The 21992-nt window shown below is 43.4% G+C and overlaps 1 protein-coding gene across 1 annotated transcript in view; it reads left to right on the top strand.

Annotated features, from left to right (window-relative positions):
- Positions 1 to 21992, top strand: part of LOC115461666 (myocardial zonula adherens protein-like) — a 183881-nt gene that overhangs the window by 17254 nt on the left and 144635 nt on the right. The window contains exon 3 of the mRNA XM_030191665.1: positions 1301 to 1381. Coding sequence (XP_030047525.1) covers positions 1301 to 1381 — 81 coding nt within the window. The remainder of the gene's footprint in view (positions 1 to 1300; positions 1382 to 21992) is intronic.

The following is a 21992-nucleotide window of genomic DNA, read 5'->3' as shown; positions in this document are numbered from 1 at the left end:
AATTCTGTGTAACCTATTACTATGTAAGCCGCATTGAGCCTGCTTTTAGTGGGAAAGTGTGGGATACAAATATAATAAATAAATAAACCTGTTGTCCATAGAAATGAAAGCTTGTATTACGTTAGTGGTTTTTTTTGTTTTTTTTTAAGGTGACAATTCTGAGATGTGTAATGGAGCTCATTGTGCTCCTAAATGTAACTTTTTTTTTTTTTTCTAACAGTACATCTAGATTCTGGACCTATTTGTTTATGAAGGAGTAGCCTGGTGGTTAGAGCAGTGGGCTGAGAAACAGGAAGACGGGTCAAATCCAGCAACACTCCTTGTGATGTTGGACAAGCCATTTAATCCTCTATTTTCTCAGGGATTGTAGGCCCTCTGGGGATAGGGAGATAACCACTGTTCCCTCTAAACTGAGTGGGAGTCCTGTAACTGCATTGGCTGCCAGTGGGAGGTGGTCAAGATTGTGTTTTCAATCACTAGGGATAGGCACCACCCCGCTGGCAGGGACTGTAGGTGGAGGACTCCTGCTCAGTTTAGAGGAAACATTCACCATGTACTTCTGGGTGTCACTGCTGAATAAGTTGGCTGGCCAAGAAGTTGTTATAGTTTGTTTGTGTGTGTGTATGTATGTATGTATATATATATATATATCTCCAAAATGGACTTAGGAGGTAATTTTATAATAGCTTAAAAAAAGTGATAAAGGTACCTATTTTATGCTCAGTTTATAAAGATAAAATATGAGCAAATGCTTTCCTCAAACATAAAACAATTTTGCATTGAGTGATGATTATTTCTGTTGTTTCAATTTAAGCTGGATTTGTTGTGTTTTGATTTGAAAATATTCTTTATATATTTGGTATAGCTCTAAAAACAGTGTTGTGTGTTCCCTTTCTGATGGTCCCTTACATACTTATATTTCTTATGTCTGAGGGAAGCATTTGTTGAAATTTTTGTTTCCTTATATTGTTTCCCTTTTTAAAATTTTTATAAAGGCTGCAGAGATACCTCTTATAAAATAAGCACTCCGGACCAACCTGGATTAGGGTACAGATTGACATGCCCATATTTACATCTCTGAGGCTACTGTAAGTGTGTGCTTGTACTCTGGATGGATGTGTATATTGTGTAATGGATGTATGTACATTTTGCCTCCACCTGAGCTGTGTTCACTGGATAATGAGTATATAAAATTGTGTGCAATTTTATAAACAACCCTTTCTATGTGTAAAAGAAACTTTATGCATGAAAAGATTTTTGAATTATTTGTTACCAATTTCTTATGCATATTTGTTTCTAGGGTAACATCTGTAGATTACGCTTAACTGTACCTCCCGATGAAGTTTCACACAGTGAAATTAAGAATGAAAGAACAGAAAAGGTAAGAATGGCTTTGTACTGTGCAAAATATTGAACCTTGTAAACTGTTCTGTTGTCTTGCACAAACCCATAAACCATGTTTTGAAATCAACAAACTCTAATCTTCAAGGTTGTATTACAGAATTCAGATTTTCTATGTTAGGTGTTGGTTAAAACAAGTTAGAATATTGGAACTTGTAGAAATAATAGTCAAAGTCAGGGAAAAATATTCAGAGAAGCTAAGTTTCAGTTAAGACTTCATGGACAATTAAAAAAAAATGTTTCTGAATTGTTGCTTGAACATATTTGTGACATGAAGGGCTATATTTGGAAAAGTAAATTAATCTGTGGATTAATTACTAGGTCCAGCAAGGACCTCCCCTGTTGCCATTGCCCAGGACCGGACGGGATCCACCCCAGGATATTGAGGGAGCTCAGGGAGGTTCTGGCGGGTCCTCTTAAAGATTTGTTTAATAAATCCTTGGAGATGGGAGAGGTTACGAGGGACTGGAGAACGGCGGAGGTGGTCCCTCTTCACAAAAGTGGTGATAGGGAAGAAGCTGGAAACTACAGGCCGGTAAGCCTCACTTCGGTTATTGGAAAAGTAATGGAAGCGATGCTGAAGGAAAGGATAGTGAATTTCCTGGAAGCAAATAAGTTGCAAGATCCGAGACAACATGGTTTCACCAAAGGGAAATCGTGCCAAACGAATCTCATTGAATTCTTTGACTGGGTGACAGGAGAATTAAATCAAGGACGTCCTATGGACGTAATCTATTTAGATTTCAGCAAAGCTTTTGACACGGTTCCCCACAGGAGGCTCTTGAATAAACTGGATGGGCTGAAGATAGGACCCGAAGTGGTGAACTGGATTAGGAACTGGTTGACGGGCAGACACCAGAGGGTGGTGGTGAATGGAGTTCGCTCGGAGGAGGGAAAGGTGAGTAGTGGAGTGCCTCAGGGATCGGTGCTGGGGCCGATTCTGTTCAGTATATTTGTGAGTGACATTGCCGAAGGGTTACAAGGTAAAGTTTGCCTTTTTGCGGATGACACCAAGATTTGCAACAGAGTGGACACCCCGGAGGGAGTGGAAAACATGAAAAAAGATCTGAAGAAGCTAGAAGAATGGTCTAACGTTTGGCAATTAAAATTCAATGCGAAGAAATGCAAAGTGATGCACTTAGGGAGTAGAAATCAAAGGGAGACGTATGTGTTAGGCAGAGAGAGTCTGATTGGCACGGACGGGGAGAGGGATCTTGGGGTGATAGTATCTGAGGACCTGAAGGCGACGAAACAGTGCGACAAGGCGGTAGCCGTAGCGAGAAGATTGCTAGGCTGTATAGGGAGAGGTGTGACCAGCAGAAGAAAGGAGGTTTTAATGCCCCTGTATAAGACGTTGGTGAGGCCCCACCTGGAGTATTGTGTTCAGTTTTGGAGGCTGTACCTTGCGAAGGATGTAAAAAAAAATGGAAGCGGTGCAAAGAAAAGCTACGAGAATGGTATGGGATTTGCGTTCCAAGACGTACGAAGAGAGACTTGCTGTCCTGAACATGTATACCCTGGAGGAAAGGAGGAACAGGGGTGATATGATACAGACGTTTAAATATTTGAAAGGTATTAATCCGCAAACGAATCTTTTCCGGAGATGGGAAGGTGGTAGAACGAGAGGACATGAAATGAGATTGAAGGGGGGCAGACTCAGGAAAGATGTCAGGAAGTATTTTTTCACGGAGAGGGTGGTGGATGCTTGGAATGCCCTCCCGCGGGAGGTGGTGGAGATGAAAACGGTAACGGAATTCAAACATGCGTGGGATATGCATAAAGGAATCCTGTGCAGAAGGAATGGATCCTCAGAAGCTTAGCTAAAATTGGGTGGCGGAGCAGGTGGGGGGAAGAGGGGTTGGTGGTTCGGAGGTGAGAATAGGGGAGGGCAGACTTGTATGGTCTGTGCCAGAGCCGGTGATGGGAGGTGGGACTGGTGGTTGGGAGGCGGGAAAAACTGCTGGGCAGACTTGTACGGTCTGGGCCCTGGGAGAGACAGGTGCAAATCAAGGTAAGGTATACACATGAGTTTGTCTTGGGCAGACTGGATGGATCATGCAGGTCTTTTTCTGCCGTCATCTACTATGTTACTATGTTAATGTTCTGATGTCTTCCCTTGGCCAGGTACTAGTTTCTGCTGGCTTCAATGTCTTCAGCTGTGCTGATGGCATGACAATCTTGCTACCAGTAGCTCAGTCCATGGAAAAGACTGCAGCTAGGATAAGAGTGTATCACCCTTCTTGAAATGTGGATTAATTTTTGTTCTTAGGTCAACTAGATGAATTATGGAATGATAGCTTGCTTAAACCAAGTGGTCAGAATTTCATTTTTGAGTAAAATTATTAGGTGTAATTTTATCTGGTTCTCTTACATTAGAATCACAAGTTAATTTTCTTATTAAGAAGTCTTTTCTTCTGTTAGAAAAAAAGCTCAGAAAAATCTGCAATATGTTTGATACCTATACATTTAGACTTGTCATTCAATAACTAATTCTCTCAGCCTTGGTCTATAGTAAGAGTATATACACAGGATGTTAAAAAAAAAAACTTCTTACGAGAAGAATCCAAACAATTCAAAATACAGCACCACATTTGGGTTTTTTTTTTCAGCTCATAAGAGTGATCGAGTTACACCTCTGCTGCTGGATCTCCACTGGCTACCAGTGGTGACACATGTTCAGTTCAAGATGTGTACGATGGTGTTAAAAAAATCTTCTATGGGTTAGCACCAGCTTATCTGACCCACTGGGTTCAAACTGCTATTAAAACCAAGGGCCTTCGAGATCATTTCCAACTTCATTATCCTACTTCTATTAGGATTACGTTCAAGAATAGATTTTCAGCCAGCCTTTTATTTCAGGTGCCTGACATTTGGAATTCTATTCCATTAAACATTAGAAGAATCACTAGTTATGCAGTTTTTAGGAAATTAAAAAAAAAATTCTTCTTAAGAAATGTTTAGCCTGTCTGTGATGTATTTGATTTTGTATTGTTCGCTCACAGGATATGCCTGTGTTGTGATCCACACTGAACTCTCAGGTAGTTGTGGAATACAAGAATCAATATAATGTAATAATGTATTATATCAGGTAGTTGTGGAATACAAGAATCAATATAATGTAATAATGTATTATATGCATTTATGTGTTTATTTCATAACATGCATACTGATCTTTAAATGTCAGCAGGCATATATGATGTAAAAATTTCCTTATCCAGCATCTGAAATACTCAGATGACTAAGGGGCCCTTTTACAGAAGTGTGGAAATTTGGCTCTGCCGCAGGAGTCCCAGGGGAGCCCGGTAGTATTTAGTTTTCTCTAAGCAGTGGGGGTGCGCTTGTGGACAGCACCATGTGCTACCCAATTAACACTGGACTACCACTGGAGCCTTTATCCCCAGAAACTGGCCTCGGCAACTGCCTTTGATTAGCACACGGCCATTTCTTTCCCTTTCTGGATAAAGGCCTTTTACTGGCAGTAATAAAAGGCGACCTCGGTGCACGGAAAACCCGCGCACTGACACTGCTGCAGTGCCCCTTTTTACCCCCGCTTGGTAAAAGGAGCCCTACGACTTGTACAACTTGGTTGATAACGTCAGTGTTTGTTTTACTCCCTGTTAAAAATGGAACCCACAGAGTCATATTAGTGGATTGTACCTTTAAATATATTAGAACAGTTGTCACTATGCATACTATTTTTATTGTTAGGTGGATTATTTTTTAATGCTAGAGCCCCATTATTGATGATAGGTCCATCTATCTATCTGTACATGTATTTCAGCACCAGAATGACTCGCCCTCCTGAACAGAAAATTAATATGGTGTTTCCCCAGTAAATGTTGGGAGGAATTCAAGTTCAGGTTGGGATATTTTTGAGATCAACTGATTCCCAAACATGCCTACGTGTTAAACAATGCATAACTCTTTCCAAATTATTGGAGCATAGCTTTGCTTTTTTATTTGATTATAATCTTTACAAATTGTAGTACATTCCTTGGCAACCTTTTAACTATGGTTCTGCTTTCATATTTGGTAATTGTGTTGTAAGAATATCTTTATTTTAGAGAATTTGTTCCAATGCTTTGCTTTATGTTTGTTAGAAAATCTGTTAGGAAGATGCAAAATAGCTCTTAAAATTTATTATATCTTGGAATTCACAACAATACTCAGAACACAGAATAACTGACATGCACATTTATTCTCATATCCAGTGAGACTGAATGATTTTAAATACTTATGTGAATCCAGGGCTTAGCATTTTCATTGTCCTTGACAGTACTATGGGATAATCTTTTAACACTGGCAAATTGTTCTTGAAAACGTTTTTGTACAGATTAGGCACAAAGAAGCTTTTGTTTTAACATCTGGCAATGAATAGCTTCAGCAAGCACAGCGTTGTCACCCTTGCAGGATAAATTCCATTCTCCATAATTGAGTTCTGAAGGATCATTCTTGCAGTACCAGCAAAAGTACTGCTCATGATGAGGTCCACACAGAAACTGAGAACATGCTATTTTCTATGATGAGAGATCTACCTGTACCGGAAATGGTTTTGAAGTGTAATGATGCGGAGAACCTGAAAGAAGTCTTGGTGAATCTTGAAGATGTACTGAGTCAGATCGACAAATTAAAGAGTAGTAAATCACCTGAACCAGATGGCATAAATCCAAGGGTACTCAAAGGACTCAAGCATGAAATTGCTGATCTGCTGTTAGTAATATGTAACCTGTCATTAAAATCATCTGTAGTACCTGAAGATTGGAAGGTGGCCAATGTAACACCGATTTTTTAAAAAAGGGTTCCAGGGGTGATTGGGAAATTGCAGACTGGTAAGTCTGACATCAGCGCGGGGTCGAATAATGGAAACTATTATAAAGAATAAAATTATGGAACACATAGCTAAAAGTCCACCTTTTTTATGCTGCTTTTAACTCCTAACCCTTATTTTATCATCCTCACTTTAATATTCCCTTATCTCTTGTTTGTCCTGTTTGTCCTAATTAGATTGTAAGCTCTGCCGAGCAGGGACTGTCTCTTCATGTTCAAGTGTACAGTGCTGTATACATGTAGTAGCGCTTTAGAAATGATAAATAGTAGTAGTACATGGTTAAATGGGACAGAGTTGGCATAGGTTCATCCAAGGAAGTCTTGCCTCACCAGTTTGCTTCATTTCATTAAAGGCATGAATAAACATGTGGATAAAGGTGAGCCGGTTGATATCTAGATTTTCAGAAAGCTTTTAACAAAGTTCTCATGAGAGACTCCTGAGAAAATTGATGCATCATGGGATAGGAGGCAAAGTTCTGGTGTGGATTAGGAATTGATTGTTGGACAGAAAATAGAGGGTAGGGTTAAATAGTCATTTATTTTAATTTAGGAGGGTGAATAATGGAGTGCCACAGGGACCAATTGTCACGTAGGTGAATGTTTCCTTGTCTGTGCTCACCTCGCCCTCTGGTGGCCAGAACCGGTGGCTGCTATGAACTGCCACCCGTTCCAGACTTCAGCCCGGTCCGGATCTTCTGGGTTGCCAGACTTGCTTCTCTTGTTTGTGCCTGAACAGCACCCGTAGCTGCCTTGTGATTCCTGCAGCTGAACTTCAGCAGCTAAGGGGCTTTATTAATCACCTAGAAACTTCTGCGTTTGCCTTTGCATTGGCTAAGGTCCCTGGTTTGTTGGTGCTTTGTTGCACTTCTGCCTAGTCTTGTTTCTTGTTTGTTTCTTGTCTAGTTCTAGTTAGTCTGTGTGTAGTTTAGCTTAGGTTTATTGCTTATTTTCCTAGTCTTGTTTCTGGTCTGTCTTCCTGGTCTAGTTTCTGTTTGTGTCGCTTTCTTAGTGGCTGCGTGGCAGCTTTCAGTCCTGACTCTTTTCTGTCAGTGTTTGTACCCTGTTCCAGTGGCTGCTTGTCAGCTTTCAGTTCCTGTCCTTTAGCTTGTCCGTCTGTCTGTGTGTCCTAGCCCAGTTTCCTGCCTTGCTGCCCATGTATATTCCTTTCCCCTGGGATTGGTAGCATGGAATGTTGCCACTATTTGGATTTCTGCCAGGTACTTGTGACCTGGCTTGACCACTGTTGGAAACAGGATACTGGGCTAGATGGACTGTTCGTCTGACCCGGTATGGCTATTCTTATGTTCAGATATGAGGTGCCAGTGTAATCAGTTTTCTGGGAAGCAATGTGAAGGAACAGGGAAAACTTCTCCCAGAGGGCATATAAGGAAGTTCTAAGAAACTTCTATTTCTCGCAGATCGACATGATGTGGATGTTATTATATCTTTGCTATTTCCACTCTTTTGGAATAATTTTATGAAAGGATACATGTATGACAAATTCAAAAAGGTGCCTATTTTATTCTTATAAGGGCTAAATAGTGTTAATTGGCTTACAGACTTGCTAGTTGATTAAATGCACTTAAACGCAAGCTGAAATCAAATCATCATTCTTTGAGGCACTCACTATAACCAAACTCAATTTTAACACATTTAACTAATGGGAAGAAAAGAATTCAGATGCTCAGCCTTATAAATGTTTTTTTGACTTTATTTTATCTTACTACTGAGATGCTTCCTCATTAGTCAGAAAAACTGGTCATATTAAGTATGGTTTTTTTCTCTACTTAAATAAAAATGTTTTTTTTTCAGTGTTGTTAAGCAGTACATATTAATATACTTGATGGCAGCTTAGCTTTAAATTGGCTACTGCTTGACAGAGTGCCTCCATTTCACTTTTGCTTCTTCAGGAGCAGTCGACCAACATTGCCAAATTAACTGCCTTGAAAACCACCAGCCATTACTTATCTTAGTGATGGTACTTAGATAAGTAATGGCAGGTGGTGTTAAAGGGCAAATAATGCTCAACAGCCGTGACGTATCTTGAAACTATCCCCCCCCCCCCCCCCCCCCAAGAATGTTTCATATTATTTGAGATATTTTTAAACTAGGACAAAACATGGCTAATTTGTTAAATAGAATGTTTCCAACTATTTATACTTTTGAGGTAATTGAATATCTCCTCCATTTTTATTCTGGATTTTAAAAATCCTCAGAAAAATAATGTGAAAAAATTAAATGTTGAATTGTTGTTAACCTAATATCCCATGTAGTTGTAAGCTGCATTAAGTGCTAACACACGCCTAGCGCAGCAGAAAATGGAGTACCATGGGATACGCTCAGGCATCTTGTGCTGACTTACTATTATTACTACTACTTATTATTTCTAGTTAAGTGCCACTGAAAATTAAGTTAACTCTGATCAGGCGACTTAACTGTCTAGGAATCTGTCCGTTTAAATTTCAGTTCAGGACTTATATACCACTAAAATCTCCTTACAGGTAAGTAGTGGAGGAGTAGCCTAGTGGTTAGTGTAGTAGACTTTGATCCTGGGGAACTGAGTTTGATTCCCACTGCAGCTCCTTGTGACTCTGGGCAAGTCACTTAACCCTCCATTGCCCCTGGTACAAAATAAGTACCTGAATGTGTGTAAACCGCTTTGGATGTAGTTGCAAAAAACTCAGAAAGGCGGTATATAAAGTCCCATTTCCCTTTCCCTTCCCTTATCAGGGTTTAATGCAGTTTACAACAATTAGATTAACTTAATATAGTACATTGTATGAGGAGACATGTAGTGGACCTTGAGAGGAAACAGAGATGTAATCAAGTAGGATCAAAATACAGACTTAGAGAGTGGTAGGGGTATAATGCGGTGATTGTAAATTATGAAGCAGTGTTTGGGGAAAATGAAGGTTTTTAGCTTTTTCCTAAAGCTGATGTAGTTGCTGTCTGTTCTGATAGCAATGGGGATGGAGTTTCATAGGGAAATTCCAACTGCATGGAAGAGCGAGTTGACAGTTTTTTGAGATCTGGTCTCTACAGGATAATTACAGTTGGTCTTTCAGTCTGTTTGATTGGGCTAGGAATAGTGATGATATACTAACCAGCAGGTAGGAAAATTTTTGAAAAGCTATACAGGCAGCTTTGAACCTGATTCTTTCAGTAATCGGCAGCCAATGTAATTTGGCCAGATGTGATGAGATGCTATTGTATCTGTTTTATTTGAAAGTTAGTCTTGCTGCGGTATTCTATATTTGCTTTTCTTTAGATATTGAGCCTTATTTCCTGAAAATAGGATGTTACAGTGGTCAAGATGTGGTAAGATCAGCGTTTGGACCAGCAGTGCAATGGCTTTCTGGTCTAAAAATAATCGCACTAGTTGGAGTTGTCTCATTTTAAATAGGGTTTTCTTCCATGGCTGGTTGATATGGCAGGAGAACAAGGAGGAATCAAGAAGTACTCTGAACACTCTAGCTTTGGATTTGACTATAAATGACTTGTTGTTGCACACTTTTTGAGGATGGGACCTGGACCCCTGGATTCTGGAACGATAAGATCTTGGGCTTTTGCAGATCACTTTGTATTTTGAATTTCGACCAGATAGACTTAGGAAATCTGTTACTCATCCTGGAAATGAACTGTGAGAAATTGATTTATTTTTTTGAGGGGGGGGGTCTGCTGGGTACTTGTGCCCTAAATTGCCTACTGTTGGAAACATGATACTGGGTTCAGTGGACCTTTGGCCTCACTCAGTATGTCTATTATTATGTTCTTACATATTTGCATGCTGTAATGAATTTCTAGTGTTTCCTTTTGTATTTAATTCAGATGTTCTTCTGGGATCTCCTGCTAATAATGTTCTTAGAAATCCTTTCTTCCATGTAATAGCATTGCATATGTGTGTGGTTAGTATTCTGTCTCACTTTCATTCTTTAGTACAATGTAAACAAAACAAGAATTGTCTTGAAAGCTTACCAATAAACCTTTGGTTAATCTACATTTTGTGGTGGCTTAGTGTCACTCTGCTAACTTTAATCACAAGTCAGTATGTTAGGTGCACTGTTTTATCAGTGCTAATAAGCAACAATTTAGTCTGGTTTTCTGTGTCTGTCTAAGCAAGACTCCATCTTGCTTTTGAACTCTCTTATGTATGTATACCCTTTGCTTCCCTTCCATCCCCAACTCGCACCTTATGGCGTTCAGAGTTTTCTGTATCTTCTAGGACAGTATACTGTGGTAGAGTGCAGTAAAACCTGATAGTATTTCTGCAAACACAACACTTGTTTGTTAGTACTTCCAGGGTGTTTTTGTTTCTCCCCATTTCATCCTAGTGAAGATCTCATACAGGTAGACACACTGAGGTCACTTTTTAAAACCCCCAGGAGCAGGAAAAATATCCAGCTGCACTTATCTTTGTAAAGGTAGGGCTAAATGTAGCTGCTTAAAATCTTACAGATAAGATGATTCAAGAAAGCAGTACCAAAGTTCACTGACTTAGGAATACAGCCTTCCATTTCTGAGAGGTTCTCAAGTTTCCAAAATGCATGCATATTTATTTATTTCTGCATTTGTACCCCACATTTTCCAGTCTAGATGTCGGTTCAATGTGGCTTACAGTTTACTTCAGATAGACAAGTTACAATGTTGTTTGGAGTAGTTGATAGCTTAGTTCATGATCTGTTAGTGGTCATGCAACAATGTGTGTTGGTTGTTCAGTGGGTTAGTTGAAAAAGAACTTTCTGAAGAAGTGGGCTTTCAGGTGTTTGCGGAAGGTTGGCTATCGGGTAGCCATTCATGCATTTTAGTGCTTTTGGTATTGTGTTCCAAATCTTGGGGCAGATGTACGTGAAGCTGGTTGAGTATGAGGATTTGTATTTTAGTCCTTGGCACTTAGGGAAGTGTAGTGTAAGGTAGTTTCTTGCTCCCTTGATTTCATTACATATAGGTAATTCAGTTAGGTTTGAGATGTATTTTGGTGCTTGGCTGAAGATTATTTTGTAGGCCAGTGAACATATCTTGAATGATATAAGTGATTTGATGAATAGCCAGTGTAGGTTTTGGAGCAGTGGTTTTGCGCTTTCAAATAAGTTTATTCAGAGTATCAGTCTTGCAGCTATGTTTTGTGCTGTTTGCATTTTTAATAATTGTTCCTTGCATTCAGCATAGATTCCATTGCACTAATCGGCATGTGAGAGGACCATGGATTAGACTAGTAAGTGGAATACATTATTTGGGAAGTAGTTTTTTTTATGCGTTTTAGTTTCCATATGGTTTTGATCATTTTCTTCATGGTGTTTGAGATTTGTTTATCGAATGATACGTTGCGGACAAGGTGATTCCTAAGATTTTTAGATTGTCGGTTATTGGAGGAACCTGCCTGTGACAGTTATGTTTGAGAAGTGATCGGTATTGTGTGGTGGTATGATTATCAGGCATTGAGTTTTTTCTTTGTTCAGTTTGAGCTTGAACGTCGCAGCTCATAATTCTATTGTGTTTATACAATCCGTTATTCTGGTCGTGATTTCGTTAAGATTCTTTTTGAAAGGGATGTAGATTGATACATCATCAGCATACATAAGGGGGTTGAAACCTTGTTTGGATAGAGTTTGTGCAAGAGGGGCCATTATCAGGTTGAATAGTATTGGTGAGAGTGGTGAGCCCTGGAGGGCATTCTGCTTTCCATGGAGGGGAGAGAGATGAATTTGTCTTCACTTGATAGGATCTGGTGGTCAGGAATAAAATCAAACAAGGACTTCCTTAACATCTCTCCAGACCGGCCCAGACTATGACTGATGGGTTGGTCACACCTTCCAGCAGGTGGAGACTGAGAATTCTGATTGAACAGAGTGAGCCAATAAGAGCCCTCGGTAGGACTAGAAAGATCCAGTAATCTCAGTCTCCAGCAGGTGGAAGTTTGTGAGCCATTCAGTCTCTCTGAAATTTCTTTTTCTTTCTTTCTGGGGTGAGTTCTTTATTTTTTTCCTTACTTCTGTGCACCTGGGCTGTATAGAATAACCTGTTCTCTGGAGGCTGAGGTCCACGGGAGCCTATTCCAGCCTCGGAGATGTTACACCTGGGTGACGGGGTTCCCCCCCCCCCCCCCCCCCCCCCCGTCCTCCCTTTCACAGTCTTCAGTGCTGTTCTGGTTGAGCCTTAGCTTCTTCAGGGGAAGAGTGTCTAGGCAGGGAGAAGCAGCTGTTTTCTCTTGGTTCACAAGAGAACTTAAGTGTCAGCAAAGTTTATTAAAAAAGAATAACTTTGCAGCTTGGGGCATTGTCCTTTAAGTATTTACAGGCATACCGGCTCTCCTGGGCATGTTTTTCTGCTGCTCTCTCCTCTTTCCTGTCGGAGTTCCTCACTCTAACCTCCTCCTTCAACCTCCAGTTCAGCTCCACCACCACCCTTACTCACCAATCTGGTCACTGTCTTGATCTCGTTCTCTCTTCTACCTGCTCACCCTCCAATTTCTGTACATCAGTTCTTCCTATCTCTGACCATCACCTGATCACATTCACACTTCATCACCCTCCCCCTCAGTCCCGCCCAACTCTAACCACCACTTCCAGAAATCTCCTGGCTGTTGACCCCCCCCCCCCCCCCCCCCACCTTATCCTCTATTATCTCTGATCGCCTGCCTTCCATCATGTCCTCAGAGTCTGTTGACAAGGCTGTCTCCACTTACAATGCCACTCTCTCCTCTGCTCTAGACACCCTTGCACCATCTGTCTCCCGCCCCACAAGGCGTACTAATCCCCAGCCCTGGCTGACCCCTGGCACCCGTTACCTTCGCTCCTGCACCCGATCGGCTGAACGCCTATGGAGGAAATCTCGCACCCATACTGATTTCATTCACTACAAATTCATGCTATCCTCCTTCCAGTCCTCCCTATTCCTCGCCAAACAGGACTGTTACACCCAATTGACCAATTCCCTCAGCTCTAACCCTCGTCGTCTCTTCGCCACCCTCAATTCCCTCCTCAAAGTGCCCTCCGCTCCCACCCCCACCCCTCACTCTCTCCTCAATCACTGGCTGACTACTTCCGTGACAAGGTCCAGAAGATCAACCTTGAATTCACCACCAAACCTTCTCCTCCTCTTCATCACATAACCCATTTCCTCAACCAACCAACCCAGGCCTCCTTCTCCTCTTTTCCTGATATCACCGAAGAGGAAACCGCCCCATCTCCTCTCCTCCTCGAAATGCACCACCTGTTCCTCAGACCCCATCCCCACCAACTTACTTAACACTATCTCTCCTACTATCACCCCCCTATCTGTCATATCCTCAACCTCTCTCTTTCCACTGCAACTGTCCCGGACAAGCATGCCGTAGTCACACCCCCCCTCAAAAAACCATCACTTGACCCTACCTGTCCCTCCAACTACCGCCCCGTTTCCCTCCTACCTTTCCTCTCCAAGATACTTGAATGCGCCGTTCACAGCCGTTGCCTCGATTTTCTCTCCTCTCATGCCATCCTCGATCTGCTTCAATCCGGCTTTCACCCCCTGCACTCGACAGAAACGGCACTATTTAAAGTCTGCAATGACCTACTCCTCGCCAAATCCAAAGGTCACTACTCCATCCTCATCCTTCTCGACCTATCCGCTGCCTTTGACACTGTCAATCATAACTTACTTCTTGACACTCTGTCCTCCTTTGGATTCCAGGGCGCTGTCTTCTCCTGGTTCTCCTCTTATCTCTCCCATCGTACCTTCAGAGTACACTCTCATGGTTCGTCCTCCACCCCTATCCCGCTCTCTGTCGGAGTCCCCCAGGGATCTGACCTTGGACCCCTCCTTTTTTCAATCTACACCTCTTCCCTGGGCTTCCTGATCTCATCTCATGGCTTCCACTACCATCTTTATGCTGACGACACCCAGCTTTATCTCTCCACACCAGACATCACTGCGGAAACCCAGGCCAAAGTATCGGCCTGCTTATCCGACATTGCTGCATGGATGTCCAATCGCCACCTGAAACTGAACATGGCCAAGACCGAACTTCTTGTCTTCCCACCCAAACCCACTTCTCCTCTCCCTCCACTCTCTATCTCAGTTGATAACACCCTCATCGTCCCTGTCTCATCTGCCCACAACCTCGGTGTCATCTTCGACTCCTCCCTCTCCTTCTCTGCACATATTCAGCAGATAGCCAAGACCTGTCGCTTCTTCCTTTATAACATTAGCAAACTTCGCCCTTTCCTCTCTGAGCACACCACCTGAACTCTCATCCACTCCCTCATTACCTCTCGTCTTGACTACTGCAACCTACTCCTCACTGGCCTCCCACTTAGCCATCTATCCCCCCTTCAGTCCATTCAGAACTCTGCTGCACGTCTTATCTTCCGCCTGGACCGATATACTCGTATCACCCCTCTCCTCAAGTCACTTCACTGGCTTCCGATCAGGTACCGCATACAGTTCAAGCTTCTCCTACTAACCTACAAATGCACTCCATCTGCAGCCCCTCCTTACCTCTCTACCCTCATCTCCCCTTACGTTCCTACCCGTAACCTCCGCTCTCAAGACAAATCCCTCCTTTCAGTACCCTTCTCCACCACCGCCAACTCCAGGCTCCACCCTTTCTGCCTCGCCTCACCTCATGCGTGGAACAAACTCCCTGAGCCCATACGCCAAGCCCCCTCCCTGCCCATCTTCAAATCACTGCTCAAAGCCCACCTCTTCAATGTCGCCTTCGGCACCTAACCACCACACCTCTACTCAGAAATCTAGACTGCACCAACTTGATATTTTGTCCTTTAGATTGTAAGCTCCTCTGAGCAGGGACCGTCCTTCTTTGTTAAATTGTACAGCGCTGCGCAACCCTAGTAGCACTTTAGAAATGTTAAGTAGTAGTAGTTAAAAAAACAAAACAAAAAAAAAACGCGCACCTTGGCTTCATTATGGCTGAGAAGCTCTGGTGCTGTTTAGTTTGTCATCACCGTGGTTTGGGTTCTAGCAGCGCTTGTAAGTACTGCACTGCTGTCAAGGAAACCCTGGAGTCGTGTCCTGCACAAGTGCTCTTGGCAACTGTCAATGAGGCGGTGAAAGAAAAGTCGGTGATCCCATTTTCAGTGGAAACCGCTGCCGTTTTGATGACTGCTGCCGGGCAGGCAGAACAGCCTGTTTCTGTTCAGGTTCTGGCTCCCCAAATTATTTCTGAGGGTAATGCTCATGTTTCTGTGGGGTTAGTGGCTGGCTTTCACCCAGAATTTGTTCTGCGGTCACCAAGCGGAATACTGTGCCTGTTGATTGGGGCACAGCACTTAAGAATGTGCAGGACCGCCGTATGGAAATGTTGCTGAAGAGTAGCTTCGATGTGTCAGCCTTAGCTGTACAGGCGGCCATCTGCGGTTTCCTAGTGGCCAGAGAGTGCTTTCAGTGGTCAGAAAAGATCCTTGATAGGTCCTCGGATGATTTATCAGCCATTAATGCTGAGGTGACTAAACTCGAGATGGGCTCAGCTTTCCTAGTCGAAGCTTTGTATGATCTTTTGTGGGTTTCAGCCAAGTCGATGGCTTTAGGAGTAGCTGCGAGGAGGTTTCTTTGGCTGTGAGGCTCGGCGGCAAATGCAGCCTCAAAGTCTAAGCTCAGTAAGTTTCCCTTTCAGGGCTCCTTATTATTCGGGTTCGTAGTTTGGGGAAAACTAAGGTTCTGAGACTTCCCTAAGATAGGCCTAGCCCTCTGGGCGCAGCTTGTTGTCTGGTTGGGGTTGGGGTTGTGGTTTTCATCATTGTCGGGCGAATAAACAGACTTTGACTCAGAGGTCCTGTTTTTGCCAGAGGTCCCAGGCCTTTCTGGGAGCTCATAGAGGGGGCAGAGACTCGGGGAGTTCTTTTCAATCCCCTGCTCGTCCGGGCCCAGCCTCTAGTGCCTGTAGGGGCACGTTTGACGCAGTTTTACTGGAGGTGGGTCCAAATCTCCTCCGACCAATGGGTTCTGGAGGTTATTTGAGAAGGGTATGCCTTAGCGTTTGTGCGGCCTCTCTGATGCATTTCTGGAGTTTTCTTGTTGGTCCCGTCTCAAAGCGGGTGTCATTCGGGGAACTCTGGAAAGGTTTCTCAACCTCCAGACTATTTGTCCATTGGAGCTCAGGCAGGCACGCTATTCTGTTTTTTTTCATCGTCCCTCAAAAGGAATGTTCTTTCAGACCCATTTTAGACCTCAAAGTAATCAATCGGGCACTAAAGGCCTCCTTTCATATGGAAACTCTACGGTCAGTCATAGTAGTGGTCCGATCCGGAGAGTTTTTGCGGCCTTAGATCTCACCGAAGCATATCTCCACATTCCGATCCTCCCCTTGCACTAGCAGTTCCTGCGCTTTGCAATTCTCAGCCAGCATTTTCAGTTTTGGGCTTTGCCCTTTGGTCTGGCGACAGCTCCATGAACTTTCACCAAAGTAATGGTAGTGGGTGCAGCAGCCCTCAGAAGGGACAGGATTCTGGTCCATCCTTATCTAGATGATTGGCTGATCAGAGCAAAGTCGCACAGTGAGAGTCGTCAGGTCGTGGAGACAGTGGTCAATTTCCTCCAGTCCCCTGGATGGGTAGTCAATGCGCAGAAGAGTTGGCTACAGCCAACTGAGTCCTTAGATTATCTGGAAGTGTGCTTCGACACTCAGAGAAGATGAGTGTTTCTCACCCAAGACAGGATACTCAAGTTGCAGACGTAGATTTGTCATTTTCTGCAGTCTGCGCTCCCGTGTGCACGTGGGATTATCTGCAGGTTTTGGGCTCCATGGTGGCAACAATAGAAGCTGTGCCTTGGGCCAGGGCACATATGAGACCTCTTCAACGGTTTCTTCTCTTCAGGTGGTCACCGCAGAGGGACTCCCTCCTGTGAAAGTTGTCACTACCAGCACAGGAGAGAGGCAGTCTTTGTTGGTGGCTCTGTACCCCAATTTGTCCAGAGGGATGCCTCTGGAGACCCCGCAGTGGATTGTGGTCGTGACAGACGTCAGTCTTTCAGTCTGGGGAGCTCATTGTCAGGGGCAGTATGCCCAGGGCCTGTGGTCACTGGAGGAGGCATCTTGCTTGATCAATCTTTTGGAGACCAGAGCAATATGTTTGACCCTCTACTGAAAGGTGCATCAGTCCGCATCATGTCAGACAACGGCTGTGGCCTATGTCAATCGTCAAGGAGGAAATCAAAGTCTGCGTCTAGAGCAGGAAATGGCTCAGCTCATGAGCTGGGTGGAGTGGCATCTGGTGGCCCTCTCAGCGGCTCATGTAGCGGGAGTGGAGAATGTTCAGGCGGACTTCCTCAGTCGCACCACTCTGGATCGCGGGGAGTGGGCTGTCAGCGACAAGGCATTTCGAATAATGGTAGATCACTGGGGTCTTCCAGTCTTGGATCTCTTTACCTCGGCATCCAACACGAAAGTCCCACAGGTTTTCAGCCGGCGAAAGGACCCAAGGGTGCAGGGAGTCGATGCGCTTCTACAGCCATGGCTGTCGGATCATCTGAATGCTTTTCCTCTGTGGCCCTGATAGGTCGTCTGCTTCAACGGCTGGAGTTGCATCCAGGTCGCATGATCCTGGTAGCGCTAGATTGTCCCTGCAGGCCCTGGTATTCCAATCTCTAGCGTCTGCTCGTTGAGCCTCCTCTCAAGCTTCCCGGGGATCCCAACCTGTTGGTCCAGGGTCCGGTAGTTCATCCAGATCTGGTTCGATTTTGTCTTACGGCTTGGCTGTTGAGCGGGCGAGGCTAACTTAGAGAGGTTTTTCAGCAAGTGTCATCTCCACTTTGCTTAACTGAAGACATCGGTCCACTTCTCTTAACTGTATCAGGACATGGAGACTCTTTGAGGCATGGTGTGCCGACTTGAATTTCTCTCCCTTTCGGGGCTCAGATCCTAGAATTCTTGCAGCGGGGTTTGGAAAAAGGTTTAGCACTGTCTTCGCTTAAGGTCCAGGTGGCGGCCTTATCCTGTTTCACGGGGTGTGTTCAGGGTAAGTCCCTAGCATCTTATCCAGATGTTGTCCATTTTTTAAGGGGAGCAGGTCTGTTTCGTTCCCCCTCGTGGGTGATTTTTTTCTTTGTGGGATCTTAACCAGGTTCTCTCAGCTCTGTCTCACTCCTTTTAAACCTTGAAGGATTTAACACGTAAAGTAGTTTTTCTGGTGGCCATAGCCTCGGCCAGGAGGATGTTGGAGTTGCAGGCTCTTTCTTGCCGCCCGCCGTTTTTGGAGTTTGCTAAAGACCGAGTGATCTTACGGCTGGTCCCTTCCTTTCTAAGTTGTGTTACGGTTTCATGTCTCTGTCTGTGGTTTTGCCAGTGCTGGGGTCGTCTTCCAGCTCAGAGGAGCAGCGGCGTCTGAAGTGTCTGGATATCAAGAGAGTTCTCAAACATTACTTGAAGATTACAGACGAGTTCTGCCGATGGATCGTCTGTTTGTATTGATTGGGGGGAGTTCACAGGGGGTTAGTGGTTTCTAAACCTACTCTATCTAGGTAGCTTAAGGAGATGATTGCTTCTGCTTACCTCCTGGTGGGCAGGTCGGAACCTGATGGTGTGAAAGCTCACTCTACTAAGGGGCAGGCAGCTTCTTGGGCCGAACATTTTCTGGTTCCACTATTAGAGATCTGCAGGACGGCAACCTGGTTCTCATTGCATTCCTTCTCTAAGCATTACTGGTTGGATGTGCAAAATTGTCAGATGCAGTTTTTGGAGCACAAGTTCTCACAGCAGGTTTACTGGGGTCCCGCCCATGAACTCTTACTGCTTTGTTACTTCCCATCAGTCACGTCCGGAGGGACGCAAAGGAATGAGAAATTAGGCCTTACCTGCTAATTTGCTTTCCTTTAGTCCCTCCAGACCGGCCCAGATCCCTCCCATTCCTGTTTGCTGTTGTTGGTGTCGTTCGACAAGTTTTGGGCTATCCTGCTAAGGAAAGTCATGTTGTCCGTCTCCTGTTCTTAAATATTGTTAAAAATAAGTCAAAATGAGCATGCTTTGCATGCTTAAACAAGTTCCTGCAGTGCTGTTAGTGCCTTTCTGTTGACGGGGCACACTCAGTATATGGCACAGTCTCAGTGGTAGTCTGGTGCTGGTGGCTTCTGAGGTTCCCAGGCACACAAAATGTGTCTGTTTTTCTCCTGCTTTGGTGCGATATACAGGATCTTTCTAGTCCTACCGAGGGCTCTTATTGACTCACTCTGTTCAATCAGAATTCTCGGTCTCCACCTGCTGGAAGGTGTGCACAGCCTATCAGTCATAGTCTGGGCTGCCAGTCCGGAGGGACTAATGGAAAGCAAATTAGCAGGTAAAGCCTAATCTCCTTTCCTCCAGTACCGATTTTATCACGTACTCTTTTGAGGATATGGTGGTTAACCATGTTGAAAGCGCTAAACATATAATATAGGCAATACAACACTTTTCTCTTTGTAATTGTTTGCTTTGATTCATCACCTACTCCATGAGGCATAGATACAGAATTTCAGATCAAATACAGTGTTGTTTTAATCTGTTTTTATTGTTTTGCACAGAACAAAAATATTAAGCTATAACAATTCATTGAATAAGTTTCTCCAAGCAAGTACACAAAATACTATGAAAAGATTAATAAAATCATAAGTCAGCAGCTATTCTGTTCATATATTAAACTGAAGCAACACAGCAAAATATCTAATTGTGTTATATTCCATTTTCCTTCCCTCACCACCTCAAGAGTCATTAGGATCAGACAGAGCACATACTAACCTCTAATGCGAGGAGTCTTGGTTCTTATGACGCCCTACATCCAATAACTACAAACTCTGTAGACAGCAATCCAATACTATTATTGAAACTCATTCTACCCCTTATCCCTCTCCCCATCCCCCTGTCTTAATTTTAATTAATAAATATGCAAAGAGGAATTCTTTTCTCTTCCCAACCCATGTTACAATGTATTAAACACTAAGCTATATGCCCTGGGAGAAAAAGAATTTGGACAAATGCAAAGTGATGCACATTGGGAAGAATAATCTGAATTGTAGTTACCTGGTGCTAGGGTCCACCTTAGGAGCCAGCACTCAAGAAAAAGATCTAGGTGTCATTGTAGACAATACGCTGAAATCTTCTGCCCAGTATATGGCAGCCAAAAAAAAATGCAAACAGGATGCTAGGAATTATTAGGAAAGAGATGCAAAATAAGACCAAGAATATTATAATACCTCTGTATCACTCCATGGTTCGACCTCACCTTGAGTATTGTATTCAATTCTGGTCGCTGTATCTCAAAAGAGATATAGCGGAATTAGAAAACGTTCAAAGAAGAGGGGCCAAAATGAAAGGGGGATGGAACTGCTCCCATATGAGGAAAGGCTAAAGAGGTTAGGGCTCTTCAGCTTGGAAAAGAGACAGCTGATGGGGGATATGATTGAGGTCTGCAAAATCCTGAGTGGCGTGGAGCTAGTGAAGGTGTATCAATTTTTTACTCATTCATTAGAAAACTTCATTAGAACTTTTTCAGTACAATATACTCTGCACTTTCAGTGTGAAAGAACAAATATTGAAACATTCAAAAAGTAATTAAAGAAACCAAAGTCCTGCCGGGGAAAATGGTAGAGGCTATTATTAAAAACAAAATTACAGAGCACATCCGAGGACATGGATTACTGAGACCGAGTCAGAACGGCTTTTGTGTGGGGAAATCTTGCCTGACCAATTTACTTCAATTCTTTGAAGGAGTAAACAAACATGTGGACAAAGGGGAACCGGTTGATATTGTGTATCTGGATTTCCAAAAGGCGTTTGACAAGGTACCTCATGAAAGGCTACAGAGGAAATTGGAGGATCATGGGATAGGAGGAAATGTCCTATTGTGGATTAAAAACTGGTTGAAGGATAGGAAACAGAGAGTGGGGTTAAATGGGCAGTATTCACAATGGAGAAGGGTAGTTAGTGGGGTTCCTCAGGGGTCTGTGCTAGGACTGCTGCTTTTTAATATATTTATAAATGATTTAGAGATTGGAGTAACTAGCAAGGTAATTAAATTTGCTGATGACACAAAGTTATTCAAAGTCGTTAACTCGCGACAGGATTGTGAAAAATTACAGAAGGACCTTACGAGACTGGGAGACTGAGCGGCTAAATGGCAGATGACGTTTAATGTGAGCAAGTGCAAGGTGATGCATGTGGGAAAAAAGAACCCGAATTATAGCTACGTCATGCAAGGTTCCACGTTAGGAGTTATGGACCAAGAAAGGGATCTGGGTGTCGTCGTCGATAATACACTGAAATCTTCTGCTCAGTGTGCTGCGGCGGCTAGGAAAGCGAATAGTATGTTGGGTATTATTAGGAAAGGTATGGAAAACAGGTGTGAGGATGTTATAATGCCTTTGTATCGCTCCATGGTGTGACCGCACCTTGAGTATTGTGTTCAATTCTGGTCGCCGCATCTCAAGAAAGATATAGTAGAATTAGAAAAGGTGCAGAGAAGGGCGACTAAAATGATAGCGGGGATGGGACGACTTCCCTATGAAGAAAGATTAAGGAGGCTAGGGCTATTCAGCTTGGAGAAGAGACGGCTGAGGGGAGACATGATAGAGGTATATAAAATAATGAGTGGAGTGGAACAGGTGGATGTGAAGCGTCTGTTCACGCTTTCCAAAAATACTAGGACTAGGGGGCATGCGATGAAATTACAGTGTAGTAAATTTAAACCAAATCAGAGAAACGTTTTCTTCACCCAACGTGTAATTAAACTCTGGAATTTGTTGCCGGAGAAAGTGGTGAAGGCGGTTAGCTTAGCAGAGTTTAAAAAGGGGTTGGACGGTTT

The sequence above is a fragment of the Microcaecilia unicolor genome, chromosome 1 (assembly GCF_901765095.1).
Source record: "Microcaecilia unicolor chromosome 1, aMicUni1.1, whole genome shotgun sequence".
In the NCBI taxonomy this organism is placed as follows: Eukaryota; Metazoa; Chordata; class Amphibia; order Gymnophiona; family Siphonopidae; genus Microcaecilia; species Microcaecilia unicolor.
Note: the sequence above shows the minus strand (reverse complement) of the source record. Positions and strands in the feature narration are given on the sequence as shown.